This window comes from Neltuma alba, unplaced genomic scaffold (genome assembly GCF_004799145.2).
Source record: "Neltuma alba isolate B1F8T4 unplaced genomic scaffold, ASM479914v2 tig00004672_pilon, whole genome shotgun sequence".
NCBI lineage: Eukaryota > Viridiplantae > Streptophyta > Magnoliopsida > Fabales > Fabaceae > Neltuma > Neltuma alba.
The window spans coordinates 1-19,431 of NW_021633809.1; the positions used below are offsets into that span (position 1 = coordinate 1).

Here is a 19,431-nt window from a genome sequence, read left to right on the forward strand (position 1 = left end):
AAAATCCGAAATTTAGCATTTTATGGTAAAAAGTGAGCCCAAGACCATCCAATGTGCTCTAAAATGATTTTGAAAGGAACTTAAGTCAATATAATAGTAAGGTGTGACACATTGGTTCCTGATACATATCAATTGTGGGATCCACCATGTTACTAGGTCTAGGAAGGTTCATTAAATCCTCAACAGTAACCCCTAAAAGGTTAGCCCCATGCTCTTAATAATTGTTGGACTCCTTCGTTAAGTATCCTGGGTTAGCAATCCCCATAGTCCATCCCACTAGCTCCTCTATTGTGAGATCAATTATGTTAGTATCCTAATCATTAACCGACTTCTCAGATCTAGCATCCCAATCTATGGTGTTTTCCATCACAATTCCTGCAACAATATGTCAAATTTTTAACTGACATATTAACTAAGCAGAGCATTCTATCCTATGCCAAAACCTCCGCTCTGATACCAAAAATGTCACACCTTACTATCGGATCTACTTCGAATTTAATTAAAACCATTAGGGTTAAAAATCTAAAAATTGCATATTTGATTCTATGGCTTCCAACACATGTTCTTTAGGTTCATCCTATACCATTTTTCATTTTGAAACCAATGGAAGCCTCAAAACTTTGAAAAACAAATCCCAGGGTTTAGTTTTGAAAGTGGCCGAAAGGTCCTCTAACAAACAACCCACCATGAAAAATTTCCAACAACATCTTGGACCACTTGAAACATCTTAAATCATAGTATTCTAACAATATTTTGCAGCAAAACCTCCTTCCCTACACTATACCCATTTTGGCCAGCAACAAGAAGGGACAAGAAGTGATTTTTCCAACCATACAAATTGATAAACCAAAGCAAGGAACATCTTAGAACAACTTACCAAACTTGAATCTTAGTTGGAAGATCAAATATGCTTGCTTTTTTGCTTGATCCCTTCACAAAATCACTCTTGCTCTCTCTCTTTTCTCTTAGGCCGAAATGTAATCTGATTATGGGGGAGGAAAAGCTCAATTAAGGCACCAGAAATATCTCACCAACTAACATTAATGCTATGCCATGTGTCAAAAGCTTACTTAGTCTTAATCCTCTCTCTTAATTAACTTAAATCATAATGTAATTAAATTCCAAAGTCAAAATCCTCTCTATTAGTAGCTTGACACGTGGAAAACTTTAATTACCATCCATTAGAGGCTTGACACATGGCTAAATGTGAACCATTTGAATTGCAAGACTCTAGTCTTTCTTTATCGGTGCACTTTGACTCCGGGTTTAATTTCTTTTCTATAATTACAGTGTTCTGGCCTCTGTAATTATTTTCTGTCAGATCCATAAATTATTCTCCTCATTTTTATCTTCCCAAATTGCCCTCTTTGTCTCAAATTTAATTTCCCAATAATTAAATAAAAGAAAAACTAATTTCCTTCTCTTTAGTGATTTTTCCACTTTTCAAAGGAATTGGGAAAAATCTTGGATACTTGAGGATCTTCTTTTAATTTCATCATAACCTCTTATAATTCCTTGGGATATCACAAGAATTTTTTTGGGATTTTATCCTCCTTAAAAATATTTATTTGGAATTTTCCAAATAAAGGACCTTAAACTAGCTTAAATCGCCCTTAATTCCTTTGTAATTTCTCTAAGGGCAATTTGGTCATAAAACCAATTTAATAATCCCATATAATTCTCAAGGAACATTGTCCTTATTTTTCCTTTATTTTTTGAGGCTTGAAAATATTTTTCCATAATTATTCTTAATGAATTTTCCTTAATTAGTCAAACTTTTCATAATTAGCTTGGAAAACTATAATGATTATTTTCCACTAAAATTCTTCTATTTCTCCTTGTCACTTTTGACCCTTAATTATTCAGGAATATTTCTTATTCCTAATTATCATAGTACTGGATATGACAGTTGGATCTACGGCTATCCTAAAATAAGTGAGATTTGAGACCTGGAGACTGAGCGAGAACGATGACGGATGAAGGAAGTAGAAGAGAAAGAGAGAGAAGAAAATTGAGATGGAATGAGAAAGAAGTGTGAAGCTCTCCATTGGAAAGCAACGGTGGCTCAGGGAGAGAGATGGATGCCAGCAAGAGACTCTGATAAATGAAGCGGAGGAGGAGAAAGAGAAACTGAGGAAGGATGAGAAGGAGAGGTGACTCCTAGATAAAGTGGGACCCAAAAAAATAGTAGGTAACAGACATTTAGGACCATTAACGGATTTGGTATTTTTGCCTTGTTTTGAAAAGTTCATATGTATCTTTGCACCGAACGCTTTATTATGGTACTTGGTACTCATTTTGAATATTACAATAGGTAAATTTACCACTTTATCCTACTTATTAATGACATAATAATTGTGTGCAGGTTTAAGAAGATGGTGAAAAAAGATACAGAAGTGATAAAGCCCTGTCATTAGACTCTCAAATAAAACTAAGCTAAATGCAATATAGTAGCACTAACCTAGATGTCGATCTCTTGAGGAGCCTTTGAATGCCTTAGTAATCTTATCACAAATATCAATTTAACCAAGTATGATGTATGAAGTATGTATATAACTAGTGATTATATCAAAACCTAAGTACAACTATCTAAACTCTTTGTAATTTTTGTATTTTAATGAATGAAGTGAAGGCAATGTATGAATTATCCTTGATGGTCAGGTCCACTAATCATCCTAGTTCCTTTGTTCATTCAGTTCAGTTCCTTTACTAGACTCGGTTTATGAAGATCTTCTACAAATAATTAATTCAATGAGCTAGAACCCTAAATCATCAAACTCACCTAAATGTCTAATATGGATTATGTTTTGCAGAAGGTATTTAACTCTCTTAATTAACAATGCTAGCATCCTAACCAGCCAATCAAGAGATTCAAACACTTGAGAAGAAAGAATCAATATAACAGAACGAAATATCAATTCAACTAATCAATTAGAGTGCAAAATACAATCCAAATCTCAATCTCAATATAAAACAACCAGATTACATCTCTTTACAATCACAAATCACATATCTAAACCATAGAAACTACAATCTATCAATGTAAAGAATGAAACTAAGATTAAAGTAGAAAAAACTCCCAATTATAGCTCCAGGAACTCAAATTGGCTTCATTGAACACCAAGGAATGAAGATCTAGCCTCTCATGACTGAAATCACAACTTCACCAAGCTCTGTAACTTCCATGGCCATAGCAGCAATGATTTGAAGGGAAATAGAGGAGAATAATCAGTGGAAATGGAAGAATAGGGGTGGAAATAGTTGATTGATGATGGAGAATGGTAGGGGAGTGAAGAGAGACGAAGTGGGAGGGCTCTGGACAGAGAAACGAAGCTAAAATGGAAGAAGTCGTGGAATCCCAAACTGGCACGCATTTTGGAATTTAAATCTGGAAATTTTGAGTTTCGTCACGACTAATTAATATGTTGGTTGTGACTAACTTAAAAACAATGCCATATGGATAAGTGACAGTGTTTCCTTCGTGATGATCATTACTCGTGGTGAAAATAATATTTGGTCACGACAAATGTAGGCAGACCCTTCTTCTAACGTTCCTTTGATCCTCTAATCACCTGTAATATTCAAATTAAGCTCATAATCATCAATTCTTAGGTATGTGGGATACATAGGAGTCAATGAATGAAGTAAACTCAGGAATTAACATATAAAAGCACACAATTGACCCTTGTACCCCTTATGCACTATAAACTCTATCTTAACCCGAAATAACACAATTAAAGACCATAAAAGCATAAGTTTGGATTGGGAAACATATATAAAATATGAGACTTATCAACTCCCCCACACTTAGCTTTTGCACTCCAGGGCAAAACACTTAATGCAAAATAAGAGGTATGACTAAATGTACTATGCAAGCATCAAGAATCACATTTGGCAATCACAATTCCATACTCACATCAAATCCATGCTCATGTCATATGCTGAAAGAACTAGGCAAATGGTGCAAGGACTAGCCCAAATGAATGCTCAAGAAACCTCCCAAGAAAAAGTATTTCACTCACAATTCTTAGGGGTAATTTCGCTCGACATCCACTTAACTACACTCTACCATATGCTTGTAATGGTTCTAAGCTCTCCACCACTAGTAGCAACGACACAAAAGATCAATAGGACTTTTATTAGGTTGTAATGTTGGAAAGGCAAATGAATGGAGGGTTAAATGCATGGGTGTAATCGAAGGTAGATAACGAGAATGGAAATCAAAATGAACCAAATGCTTATATGCAATTGAATGCATAAGAGTATAGAAGACAACTCCATGAAGCTCACTTATTCCAATAATTTTTTTTTTCCTATTCTTTTTCCTTCCTTTCTTTCCTTTTTTTTCTTTATATATTTTTTTTTTCTTTCTTTTTCTTACTTTTTTTTTCCTTCTCTTTTTTCCTTTCTTTCTTCATTTTTCTCCTTTCAGGAGAGTTAGTCTTGACTAACAGGTTACTTCATCGCGACCAAGTATCACAGAATAGTCATACCTTTCTTTTAATTGATATAAGAGGTCATCTAACTCAAGAAAAGATAAGGATACAACACAATTAAGTTCATTTCTATGTGCAAAGGTGAAGAAATGAAAATGATGGGCTCAAAGGGTTCAATAAAGGATTAGTTTTTTAAGGTTGGCTTTTTGGTTAAACTAGCTTTTTAAATGAATGCCTATGTCATCTCAATCATGTCAATGCACAAAATGATCACCTACACTCATAGTGATAGAACCTTCCTTCATTTTAATTTCAGTATTAGTGGTTCTCATGAAAGGTCTACCAAGAATTAATGCACCTTCATTCATGCTTTTCTTAGACATATCTAAAACATAGAAATCTGCAGGAATAACCAAGTCTTTAACCTTTACTAACACATCCTCAAGCACCCCATGTGGATATCTAATAGTGTGGTCTGCTAATTGCAACATAACAGTAGTGGGCTTAAGAGTAGTGATACCTAGGGACTCATAGACTGACTTGGGCATCATATTAATAGCAGCTCCTAGGTCTAGTAAGGCATTTGGAATAGTGGTCCTTCCTATAGTGCAAGGTATGGTGAAACTCCCCGGGTCTTGACATTTAACCAGCAATTGAGGCTTAAAAAGTACACTAACATTGGAGGGTGGTTGGACCATCTCATTAGGTTTGAACTTCTTTTTATATTTACACATATCCCTCAAAATCTTAGCATATTTAGGTTGAAAGGCCAACTCAAGTAAAGGTACATTAACTTCTAATTTACTAAACAACTCAAACAAGTCATCATCTTTCTTTTTAGAACTAGCTTTTTTCATGCCTTGAAGATAAGAATGTGGAAAAGGAAGTTCTTGAAGATTTACCTCATTACCCTTATTGCAACCAATTTCTTGAGTGTGAGGTTGACTCCCTTTAGTAGCTCCAACATCCTCTTCATCATTCACAAGTGTATTGGCCTTCTTCTTTAAGATGCTCTTCTCTTTCATACTTTTAGAGACGAGGTATAGCTATGGAGGTTGGTTCTTGAAATTGCAAATCTTCATCCAATACTTCCTCTTCATCTTCACAGTAGCAATAATCTGAAGGGAAATAGAGGAGAATAATCGGTGGAAATGGTGGATTGATGATGAAGAATGGTAGGGGAGTGAAGAGAGACGAAGTAGAAGGGCTATAGACAGAGAAAACAAAGCTAAAATGGAAGAAATCACATAATCTCGAACTAGCATGCGTTCTGGAATTTAAATCTAGAAATTTTGAGTTTTGTCGCGGCTAACTTAAAAACGACGCCATATGGATAAGCAACAGTGTTTCCTTCGTGATGATCATTAGTCGCAGTGAAAACAATATTTGGTCGCGACGAATATAAGCAAACCCTTCTTCCAACGTTCCTTCGATCCTCTAATCACCTACAATATTCAAATTAAGCTCATAGTCATCGATTCTCGGGTATTTGGGATACATAGGAGTCAATGAATGAAGTAAACTTAGAAATTAACATATAAAAGCACACAATTGACCCTTATACCCCTTATGCACAATAACCTCTATCTTAACCCAAAATAACACAATTAAAGACCACAAAAGCATAAATTTGGATTAGAAAACATATATAAAATATGAGACTTATCAAGAAGTTACTGGATTAAAGGTACTCAATGCTGAAATTTAATAACGTAACAAAGAGCAGACACATGGGATGAGAGCAATTGCAAATGCTACTTCAGAAAAGCGAAACAAAATGGCAAATGCTAACAATGAGCCATATGGAAAAAAAAAATAGGAAGAGTCCATACAAGAGAATGATAGAAAGGATCTTACCATGCCTTATTATACAATAGTGGGATTTAAATTATATGTTCTTGAGTTCAAACATTATTTTGAGATTTCATTGTTGTACTTGTGTGAATATGATGATGGTACTCATTATTGTGGTCATACTTGTCATGGTGACTTGTTACTCACAAAAGAAATACAAAGTCAGCTACTGTTATGAAACTACTTGAATGGATAAAGACACAACTAAAAAGAAAGCAATAACATATCAATTGTTATATTTCAATTTGAGATGTGATTTTAGTTAGTTCAAAATGTGTATAAATTTGTGAATATGGGAATTTGCACAATTTCAATGTAAGGAATTATATTTTATTAATATATTACATGTCAATTAATTCCAATCTTTTATTTTTCCCCACCAATTTGCAAGTCTAGAAGCTATTATTCACAACTAAAATATGCCATTTTCCAGCAAGGATACATAAATTCACAACAAAAACATGTCCATTTATAGGTGACCTAATTTAGTTCAAAAATTTGAACATGATCATTGACAAGTCTATGGGCTACTATTCACAATGAAGATAAATGACTTTACAACTAAATTAATTAAGCATATTCACAACTAGAATACATAATTTCACAACAAACATTGGGTGATTCACAATAAAGATAAATAAGTTTACAACTAAATATAGGTATTGACAACTAATCGAATTCACAAGAGAGATATGAGAATTTGTAACCATTGGCATTAATTGAGGGAGTTAGCATTCACAACCAAGATAAAGAGATATACAAGAGGAATACAAGAATTTACAACCATTGAAAATAAGTGAGGGAGTTAGTATTCACAAGTAAAATACAAAAATTTACAACCAAGATAAGGAGATATACAAGAGAGATGCGGAAATTTACAATCATAATAATTAAGGGAGTTAGATTCAACAATGAAATACGGGAATTCACAATCAATATAAGGAGATACAAAAGTGGGATACGGGAGTTGACAATCAAAGTAAGACCATTGACAAGTAAAAATACCATTGGAAATAAATTAGGGAGTTAAAATTCACCAATAGAATATGAAAATTTACAATCAATATAAAGAGATTTACAAGAAGGATATAGAAACTTATAACCGGAGTAAGGCCATTTATAAGTGGAGCTACCATATTTCACTTGTTAATTTAAATGTGTCAAATGAGGAATTTATGTTAGATTTAAGGTTTTGATGATAACTTAAGAAATCTGTGTTTTAGTAAGCTGATCGATCACCTGATCGATCAAAGATTTATTGATCACATGATAGATAAAGCTTCTGTGTAATCAAATAACTTAGCAGAAATGTTAATCGATAACTTGATAGATAAATCAATTTGTATATGTTGATCAATCAATTGATCGATCATTGTTAACACAGTTTTGTATAGAAGTTTGCAAAAAATTATTGATCAATTGATCGATAATCTAATGATTGAATAATTGACAGATAATGGGACACAATTTTTAGTAAGTGTTTATCGATCACTTGATCAATAAATAAGTTATCGATGAGAAAACAGATAAATGGTAAAGCTTCCTACTCTCATTGTGTTTTGTTTTAATCACCATTTATCAATCACTTTATCAGTCACAACTTTATCGATAACTTGTCCTATCATTGCATTATAATTTATCTGTTTATTGATATTTTTCTTGTGTTTAAGTGTTTTGAAAAATACTTTATTGATCACTTGATCGATCATTATCCTTTTATTGAATTAAACTGTGTTAAGCTTTTTTTTTTTATCACTTGATCAATTATCGATTTATTGATAAAATAATCGATCATCCAATCTTCTAAACATTCTGTTTTCCCATAACATGATCGATCAAACATGCTCTTGGCATTTCAGAATTGAGCTTCTCGACTACTTTGTTATTGATCACTTGATCGATCAATCTTTGACCGATTACTTAATCATTTTAGGATTTGTGCTCTATATGAAAATCTTTGTTAAACTTCATTTTATCGATCAAATTTTCTATCATCCATTTATCGATAAAGTATTCGATCAATGTACCTTGAAAATGAAATTCTCTCTTACTTTTCTTTATCGATAAATTAATCGATCAAACATTTTTCGATCACTTATTTGATCAATGATCCAGCTCTTTCAATACCAGAAGCTACGATAAGATTTAAGAATATTCTGAATATTTCTTTTTGAGCTTTTCTCAGCCTTGCTGATTATCTTAATACTCTATTTTAAGAGTTTCAAAATCATAGGTGACCTTGAGTCTTTTCTCTACATATTTTTTCTTAAGTCATTCTTTTCATTTATCGATCACTTGATCGATCATGAGTTAATCCATAACTTGATCTATATAAGTATAGTTATCTGTTTCAAAATCTTTCATCTTAATTAATCGATAACATAATTGATAAACTAGTTATCGATCATGTCTTTCATCAAGGATGATCGGTTCATAGTTATTGGATTTGATATTTGATTGATTTCCTTCACTTCTGCCATATGAATATTACTATCATTTTATTAGTTATCTTCCTGAATTTCATTCTGAAGGAAAAACTTATTAGATTGAAGTATTGTTACAGATTACGAAGAAAGTTCAATGGTTATCTAATGGTTATTCAGTAGACTATAACCTACCATGTCAAACATTAAATGGCGAATACTGTTGCAACAAGGAAAACATGCAACCAAACTCTTAATGGCTAGAAGCTTTTCCATCTAACGGTTATTAAACTTCTACAACTATAAAAGGCGCAATGAAGCATTGAATGTGGATATTGAATACACGAGCTACCTTCTGCAAATATTTTACTGTTGCATTCAATACTCTGTTTTTGTCTTTAATGAGTTTCAGTATTTCTCATTCATTTACTCTGTGAGAGAGACTAATACACCATCTTTAATCACTTTCTGAGTGTAACTCAAGGGTATGGACTCTTAAGTGCGTTTGTAACCTTACGGGTATCAAGGGGGAGTGATTGAGAAGATTAATTCCTGTATTGAGGCACCAAGAGCCCGGTTAATCTTAGATTATAGTGAAAATCTCATAGGTGTTTTAAGGACTGGACGTAGGTCAAGTGGTTAAGATCAAACTAATATAAATCCAGTGTCTTTGATCTACGATGAAATCCTTCTAACTCTAAAGCTCTCAATTTTATTAATTTCATTGTTTCAATTCAGTTAAAATTTTTATAACTCACCCAATTCACCCCTATTAGAAGCAATCTCACCCAAGAGGGGGGTGAATTGGGTGAGTTAAAAAAATTACAGAATTAAAACGAGACAATATCAGAAACAGAGAGATAGAGTTAAGAGGGATTTCACCACAGAGGGAAGACACAAGATTTATACTGGTTCGGTCTTAACCACTTGACCTACGTCCAGTCCTCAAAACACCTCTGAGTATTTCACTATCTACCAAGATTGATCGGGCTCTTGGTGCCTCAGTATAGTAATTGAATCACTCAATCACTCCCCCCTTACTCCCATAAGGATACAAACCCACTCAAGAGTCCATACTCTTGAGTATCACTCAGTAGTGATTAATAAAGGATAGATATCGACTCTCTTACAGAGTGAATTTTAATGATGAATACTGACGCTCAGTAATATTGAAGGAACAGAGTATTGAATGCTAGACTTAATAATCACAGAAGGTAGTTCCGGTATTCAATCCACTCATTAATGCTTCTTCACGCCTTTTATAGTTGAGATCGTTAAGTAACCGTTAGACAGAAGAGCTTCTAGCCGTTGTGACTCCGTTTGCGTGTTTCGCCAGTTCCAACAGTTCTGCCATTAATGCGTTTGAGCTTTTGACACTGTAGGTTACAGGCTGTAATCCCGTTGAAGAGCCGTTGTAATTTCTCTTAGTAATCTGCATATTTTAAACTTAAATAAGTAAGAGTCTTGCGATGTAAGCTTTAGTCATGAACCAGGAAGAATGACTAATTGATTACTCAGTGATTCTAGATGAAATGAATTATCCGTAAAAAGTGTAGAAAGACATTCTGGACATGGTTGATCGGAGTAGTGATCGATTACTGGTTGACCGATTAGGTTATCGAAAAACAGAGTGAGAAATTTTCGATCAGTTGAAGAGGTTTATCGATCAGATGATGGAACAATGGTTTATCGATCATGTGATCGATAAAGTGCAACAGGAAATCTTAGGCTGATATGTAAATCAGAGTTCCTTTGAATATACATCACTTAGTAAAGTAATCATGAAGATTGTGCAAGCTAAAAAACAGTTTAAAGTAAGTAGACAAGTGAGTGAGAAATGTTATAGCTCGCTGAAATTAAGCTGACAGAAGTCAATGATCGATTAGTTTATCGAGTAAAGGTTGATCGATCAATTTATCGATAATTCAAGTGTTACAGAATTGAAGCTTTAGTGCATGTTGATCGAACACATTATCGATAAGGTTGTGATCGATAATGTTATCGATAAGAGTCAAATGTAAAACCTTTAGTGAGAAACAAGGATACCAAGAATTATCGAATAGATGATCGATCAAGACATGTTCGATCAGGTTATCGATAAACAATGAAGTGAAGAATTTGTTCTAAAGTTGTTTATCGATCATGTTATCCGAAAAAGTGTTATGTAGGAGAGCTTAATTATCGATAAGGTTATAGATAATTTAGTCTTAGGAAAAACTAAGCAGAAGCAACTGGCACACAGATTATCGATCATGTTATCGATAATTTGATGATTGATAAAGTTATCAATCAATAGTCTATAATCAGTACCTGCATTTCAGAAGGTTAGAGCTCAATGTTCGATCATATTATTGATAAAAAAAATGATCGATAATGTGATCGATAAACAATGACAGAATCAATAATCAAACAGGTAGAGTGTCTTACCATTTATCGATGTCGTTATCGATAACTCATTTATCAATCACTTGATCAATAAGATCAGTTCAGATTCACTTCTTTTTATCTATCACTTGTTCGATCATCTTGGATTATCGATTAATCTATCGATAATCGATAGTTACCTTATATGACTTTTACGTTAGCGATAATCGATCATTTTATCGATCAATGAATTATCGAACAGCTCATCGATTAAAATACTTAACATTAAACTGATTTATACAAAACAATTATCTAACAGCTTATCGATAATCATTTGATCGATCAGATGATCGATCAACACACTTAACCAATTTAATCTAACTTTGTTATCATCAAAACCATAATCCTAACATTCTCCCCCTTTTTGATGATGACAAAACATAAGTAAGAGATATAAGCCAGTTAACATTAGAAACATCAATAATCAAAATTAAACATAACATATTCACAGCCATAGATAATCAGTGAGAATGCAAACTATTAACTGTAAACTCTAAACATGCATTAGTAGTTAAAGTATATATCAGTAACATCGTCAAAGTACAAAAATGACAGGAAATAAAAACAACTAAGAAATGTCAGTTTTCTTCTCCCCCTTTTTGTCAGCATCAGATGAGGGGGAAGGAGTAGGAACAGAGGGAATGGTCAAGGGAATAGGAAGAGCAAGAGTGGTAGGGATAGCGATAGAGGTAGATGGGATAGAAGGAGAAGTGGAAATAGGAGAAGTGGGTAAGGGAGAGGAAGGAGGTGCAGGCTCAGGGTGAGGAGGAGAGGGTAGATGAAATAAGAGATCCTCATAGCTGAAGCTTGTGCTGGGGGCAGTGAAGTTGTTACAGAGAGAAGTGACCATCCCTTTGAGCTCTATAAGTTCTTTGTCCACTGAATCAAATCTCTCTGAAACTTCTTTTTCCAAAACCATCATGGCTTGTCGGTGAAGGTCTAAGATTTTGGAAATGCCATCAAACTTTCTATCAGAGATTTCCCCATACTCTCTGGCAGTGATGTATACTCTCGATTTTCAAATGCTTGAAGCTCAACCTGAAACATCTCCCTGAGTGATCTCTCCATAAAAGATGGACCAGGGGCATGAGATGGAGCGGCAGTGGATTCAGCCTTATCCTGAGTGCGAGAGGTACTTACAGCTAGTTGCTTCCCTTTATCCTTCTGAGAGATCTTCTGTGATGGCTTGAAGGGAACAGAGATCCGCATCTTGTGGAGTTGTGTGAGACCAAAAGCAGATACCTTGGTCTTGAGTTCTCCAGGCTCAAATGGGGCAATATTATGTGCCTGAAGAAGGTAGGTGGCCAACTGAGGATAGGGAATTGGGGTGTATTTGGACTTGTTAAGAACAAAGTCCTTCATCTCAGTGTAGATAAGGTCCCCAATATTGAGCTTCTCTCCACTGATAATTCTTGCTAAGAGCAAATAGTCATCCTGAGTGAGGTGTGAGAAGCTTCCAGACTTATTTACCATACTCCTAGAGTAGATGTAATGTATGATTCGATAGTAATCACACATCTGCTTAGGAGGGAAATTCAGCTCACCAGGGTAATCATCACTCTGCATTAAAATTTTGTAGGCTTTTACCTCATTCATGTTGCCCCCTCTCACAAATTCTTGAGTCCCAAGTAACTCATTTAATTTGACACTTGTGAGTTTGAAAGATCTGCCTCTTAGTGTGACCCTTAAGTAGTTTTCTATAAGATTGTCCTGATCATCATACTCTCCTACAGATTCCATATTACAGTAGAATCTTTTAACTACCTCAGGACAGTATTCACCACCAATGATTAACCAATTTGAATAATGCTGCAATAGGTCACTTAAGTCGAGATCAATCTGTTTGTTTTTCTTCAGACCCTCTAAGTCCACAGATACCACAGGACAGAATTTTCTATTGGCAAAATCAGCTTTATACTTTGCTATATTAACTTCACTATCAAGATTGCCAGTTAACAACTCAGAGAACTCAGTTGATATACCTTCAGGGGGAATTTGCCGCGCGACTCCTTCACTTACCCTTTGCTTTTTCTTTCTCGGTTGTTTAGGGATGGATATGTTCAATACGGTCTCCACAGCTTTCTGAACTAAGGCGCCATCATCCGACTCGGTTTCTGATTCTTTAGTGACTATCGGTAATTTTGATTTGGACCGGGGAGATTTTCTTGGAGGGATCGGTTGCTCTTCGGCCCGACTTTCACGAATTTTCAGAACACCTTTCTTCTTTGATGATTCTTCCCTTACCTTCGGTCTATATCTCTTCCAAGTACCCAAAGGAGTGGTATCGCTTGATTGGATTTGCTTCTCCGACCCTTCTTCCCTTTCCACACTTGGTTGTTTTACTCGCGCCATTTCTGAGGTATTGAGAGATTTCTGAGAAATTGAACAGCTGAAATGGTGTTTTTTGAGCTCGGTGAAGGTCGATAAGGTAGTAGTGATGGAATCAAGTAGAAGAGAGGTTGGTAATTTAATAGAACAGTGATTCCTGACCGTTGCGAGAAACAGGGGACGGGTATTGTTCGAGTTAGGGTTCGATAACTGACAGAGGGGTTTAAAAAAAAATACCATTATAATCTTCAGAATTATCGATCAAGTTATCGATCAACTCTTGATTGATCACATGTTCGATAAATATGAAGAACACACATGAACACAGAACAGAATTATCGATCAAGTTATCGATCATGCAATTATCAAACATGTTATTGATAAAATCAGTAATAGAGATGCATACCTGGTCTAGTTTATCAATCATTTGATTGATAATCTAATTATCGATCAGCTTATCGATTAATGCTTACCAATTCTGAATGAGAGGTCTCGAAACCTTGAGGCTCCTGATCGATGTTTTGATCGATAAGGCATTTATCGATCAAGTCATCGATAATTGTTGTGTTGGAGTACTTTCTTTTCTCACGACTTGGATTTATCGATCAGGTGATCGATAAATTACTTTCTTTTCGCCTTCATGATTATCGATCAAGTGATCGATAATCTCATACTCTGTTTACCTCTGTTTTTCTTTATCAAAACAGAGCTTCCTGCAAAACAAATTTCTACATACTCCGATGCTTAAGTTAGTTATTTTATCATCAAAACATTAAATTTAAACAATTAATCTTGAGAGATAACATGAGATTTCTTACAATTCATTGGGATTTACCATTCCCAATTCTCTTCGAAAGAAGTTGAACTTCTGTTGATCTAGAGGTTTCGTGAAGATGTCGGCTATTTGATATTCAGTGGGGATGAACTCAACCTTCACATCCTTCTTTTGAACATGGTCCCGAATGAAGTGATGTCGGACATCGATGTGTTTGGTTTAGGCATGATGGACTGGATTCTTGGACAGACTTATCGTGCTCGTATTATCACATAGGATTGGAATCTCATGTAAGTTGATTCCTAAATCCTATATTTGTTGCTTTAACCATAAGATCTGAGCGCAACAGCAGGCAGTGGCTACATATTCTGATTCTGTTGAGGAGATTGCCACGGTATTCTGATTTTTACTTGACCATGAGACAAGACATCCTCCGAAAAATTGACATTGTCCACTGGTGCTTTTTCTGTCCATCTTATATCCACCATGATCTGCGTCTGAGTATCCCACTAGATATTCGGTTCCCCTTTTTGTGTACCAGATTCCTAAATTTTGAGTTCCTACAAGATATCTGAGTATCCTCTTGACAGCTTCTTCATGTGATTCTTTTGGAGCTGATTGATATCTTGTGCACATTCCTACACTGAACTGAATATCTGGTCTACTAGTAGTGAGGTATAGTAATGAGCCAATCATCCCTCTGTATCTTGTTAGATTTATGTTTTTGCCGTTTTCGTCTACATCGAGCGAATAGGTTGAGCTCATAGGAGTCTTTACACTTTTGGCATTCTCCATTCCAAATTTCTTCAGTAACTCCTTCAGGTATTTCGTCTGGGATATAAATATGCCGTTTTTCTTCTATTTGATTTGTAATCCCAGAAAGAAATTTAGTTCTCCCATCATGGACATCTCGAATTCTCCCTGCATAAGCTTAGCAAATTCTTGACAAAGATCTTCGTTAGTAGCACTGAAAATAATATCATCCACATAAATTTGAACAATCAAAAGATCTTTCTTATTTCTTTTAATGAAGAGTGTGGCATCCACTTTACCTCTTTTAAATCCTTTTTCTATTAAGAAGTTGCTAAGACGTTCATACCAGGCTCTAGGAGCTTGCTTTAAATTGTATAACGCCTTTTTAAGTTTGTAAACGTGATTAGGAAAATTTGAGTTTTCAAAACCGGGAGGTTGTTCGATAAAAACCTCTTCTAAGATATAACCATTCAGAAATGCACTTTTAACATCCATTTGATATAGTTTGAAATCTTTGATGCAAGCAAATGCCAAAAGAACTCGTATGGCTTCCAATCTGGCCACTGGAGCATACGTTTCTTCATAATCGATACCTTCTTCTTGATTATAACCTTTAGCTACCAATCTGGCTTTGTTCTTGATGATTTGTGTAGACTCATCGAGCTTGTTTTTGAATACCCATTTGGTGCCAATGACCGGATGATCATCTGGTCTGGGTACCAATTTCCAAACTTGATTTCTCTCAAATTGGTTAAGCTCTTCCAGCATTGCAACTATCCAGAATTCATCGGATAGTGCTTCGTCAATACTAGAGGGTTTAATGTGAGATATGAATGCAGAAAAATGAACTTCATTGAACACTTGTCTCCGGGTTTTGACCCCTTTATTGACTTTACCAATGACTTGTTCCAGTGGATGATCTCGATTATGTCTCCATGCCTTTGGCTGTTCTAGATTTTCTTGTGAAGAAGGATTATTTAAACATCTCTGTTTTCTGAAACGGTTTCTGAGGTTAATTTGTTTGAATTTTTGTTCAAATCCAGTTTTTGAAAGTTTTGAACGACCTCAGCATCATCATCTAAAGGTTTTGAAATTGGTTCAATTTCAGCAAACACTACATGAATTGATTCTTCTATTGTAAAGGTTCATTTATTGAAAATTCTGTAAGCTTTACTATGATTAGAATAACCAAGAAACAAACCCTCATCAGCTTTAGGATCGAATTTACCCAAATTTTCTTTGTTGTTGTTGTGAATATAGCATCTGCTCCCAAAGATCCTTAGATGAGTCAAGTTGGGTTTTCTCCCCTTGTACAATTCATATGGTGTCTTTCCCAGCAGCGTTCTGATGTAGGCTCTATTGGATATGTAGCAAGCTGTGCTCATTGCCTCTGCCCAGAATACTTTTGAGACTCCTTTCTCATTCAACATAGCTCTAGCCATTTCCGTGAGTACTCTATTCTTTCGTTCAACTACTCCGTTCTATTGAGGAGTTCTTGGTGCAGAGAAGTTGTGGTCAATTCCATGCTCCTCACAGTAGTCTGCAAATTCATTGTTTTCAAATTCTCCTCCGTGATCAGACCTGATTGACACAATAGATATACCTTTCTCATTTTGGACCTTTTTGGCAAAAACAATGAATGCATTAAATGTTTCATCTTTAGAGGAAAGAAACAAAGTCCATGTAAATCTCGAATAGTCATCAACTATCACAAGAGTATACAGATTTCAGTTGAGACTGACCAAATCCATGTGAATCATTTGGAGTGGTCTTTCAGTTGAGACTGTCTTCTTAGATTTAAACGAAGACTTTGTTTGTTTACCCTTTTGACATGCATCACAAATAATATCACGTTCATACTGAATTTTTGGTAAATCGACAACTAATTCCCTTTTTGTTAATTTTGAAAGTTGATTCATGTTAACATGTGCAAGTCGTTTGTGCCAAATCCAACTTTTCTCCTTTTTACTAATAAAATAGTTTTCAGAGGTTTTAGAATCAATTTGAAGTGTATAACAGTTACCGTCCCTTGGAGCTCTTAGCTTTGTATTCAACTCTTCTTTCTTTAAAGGTAGGTCATCTTTGCTTATGATTAAGCATTCTTCAGAATCAAAGATCACCCAGTTGTTTTTGTCTGCACTTTGACTGACGCTGAGGAGATTATGACATAGACCTTCCATGTAGTATACGTCTTCGACCTTTATGCCCATGTTACTTCCAATTTCTCCGATTCCAGCAATTCTTCCTGTAACACCTCATGTTTAAATCAATTAACTTTCCTTGCGGAAGCATTTGGAATCACTTTTGAAGGCTACAATTGATGAAAAATTAAGTTTGAAAATTTTCATTTACGAGTTACTATTCATTGTCACCTTAAAATGTGACAAACTTCGAAAATTCATAACTAATTGTAGAAAAATCAAAATTGAGTGATTCTAAGTTCTAAAGAAAGATCTTTGGATAAAAGTTTGAGGAAAAATAGTTTCTGAACTGATTGCCTTGAAATTCAAGCTCAATTTCCTTTGAAAAAGTTACTGTTCATTTGGTCATTTGTGGATTTTACTGTATTTTTGCCTAACTTTGGAAAGGCATAACTTTCTGCTCGATTATTGGAATCGAGCAAACTACCCCTCGTTTTAAAGAGAAACATCATATCTCTTTGCTTGCCAAATCTTATGACCTAACTCACTTGTTTGATAGGTCAAACTGGAGCTACAAACTCACTGCTCCAGGACTTACGTTTTATCCCTTAACATCTCTTTAATTCTTTTTATTTCTTTGGCATACATAACATGGCCTTACTCTTTCCCGTTCATGCTCATACACTTTCATTCGTTCCATAAATATTATAATTAAATACATGGCATCATTGGCATCCATAATATAGTTCACAAAATAGTAGAATTATACATTTATCAACAGTCTCATCCATTAACAAGAATAATTCTCCGCTTACTTCTCCTTGCCTCTCATGCCATTATTGCCCATCATTGATTGACCTAAATGGTTGGTTAGGGAGGGGTGAGATTCAGGGGAATCTCAGTAGCAAACACTACCCATAAGCATGCAAGACATAATGCACATGTATGACATGTTATAACATTAACACATGAATGCCATGGAAAGTAAGCTAAAGCATTTCATGCTTCCATAACATATTGCCAAGGCAAAACATAACATAAACTTGCAAACATAACTTTGCAAACATTTCATCATAGCTTAGTCACATCATGGCAACACAATCACATCATGCAAGCATACATATCAAGCACACAGTATAGGTAAGTTCACTACCTTGTAACATGGCTTTCCCCTTGCTTTTCCTTTGATTCCCTTGTCTTTCCAACCATGTGGACATTCGGTCAACATCACCAAACATCCTCTTGGATGTTCCAAAGGTCCTAAACATAGTCACATTGATCATACAATCCATTAAGACCACTAGATTACATAAAGTTCAAGACCAGCTTTCTTGAACCTCAACCCTTTCTCGAACCTCAACCCTTTCTCTTAGTCTTAGGGTTTTCTTTCCAAGTTTTCTAACATAAATCTTATCATTTCCCATCCTTAAGATCCATTTCTTGTCAATTAGAACCACTTTAGATGGCCTTAGATTCAAGAATACCAAATCTGGAAATTTTGCTTCGCGGGTATTGTTCACGCAGAATTTCCAGAATTTTTGCTCAACTTTAAAAATTCATAATTAATTCTAGAAAAATAAAAATTGAGTGGTTCCAAGTCTCACTGAAATCTCCTTAAGTTAAATTTACATGAAAATTAGTTTCAGGAACCAATTCTATGCCAAACAGCACCGGAATTGTACGGAACTCGAAACTCTTCCAAAAGTTCAACACTGTTTCCAGATTTCAAACCCTAACTTTGAAAAATCACCATAAATCGTACACATATCCAAATAAAGTGTTCTACCTATGGATTTAAAGCTCACAGAGTTTACTTTAAGAATACAAAATTTCAGAATCAGATACGCACAGTAATTAATCCGAAATAGGCATAAAATCAGGTGCTATAACCATCACATATCTTGTTTTAGAGTTTGATCTGGCTTGGAACCACTTGGCCTTTCTTTCTCCCTCTTCTTTCTCTCTCTAGAAACCATTTTGCAAGAGCTTCCCCATGGATTCCTTATGCTTGGACGAAATGGTAGGAAGGGGAGGGGGTATTTATAGAAAAGCAGACTGAATCTGGACCGTTGATCTTAAAAATACGTGGCTCGATCTGGACCGTCCATTTTCTCTTTTGATCTTACGGTGACAAGTGTCCTATGACATCATGCTTACCTCATCATGATGACATCATGCTTACATCATCAAGCCACATGTCTTTAATCTGACCGCACACGTGTCTTGCATCCGACTGTACACGTGTCTTACATCCGACCGTACACGCAATACCTTCTTTTCCCATCTAACCGTACACT

At 35.2% G+C, this 19,431-nt stretch overlaps 1 protein-coding gene across 1 annotated transcript; it reads right to left on the bottom strand.

Annotated features, from left to right (window-relative positions):
* Positions 1-313: 313 nt before the first annotated feature.
* LOC114745420 (uncharacterized) lies at positions 314-5,461 on the bottom strand. Its single transcript, XM_028933574.1, has 2 exons — positions 4,732-5,461; positions 314-375 (listed from the first exon to the last, which is right to left on the bottom strand). The coding sequence occupies exons 1-2, from the start codon at positions 5,459-5,461 to the stop codon at positions 314-316; spliced, it is 792 nt and encodes a 263-aa protein (XP_028789407.1).
* Between the last annotated feature and the right edge of the window lie 13,970 nt (positions 5,462-19,431).

Excerpts from the sequence above, each read along its gene's own strand:
- LOC114745420 (XM_028933574.1), bottom strand. The coding sequence starts at position 5,461 with ATGAAAGAGAAGAGCATCTTAAAGAAGAAGGCCAATACACTTGTGAAT. Across the intron at positions 376-4,731 it reads TGAAATTAAAATGAAGGAAG|GAATTGTGATGGAAAACACC; the intron begins GTTCTATCACTA and ends ATATTGTTGCAG.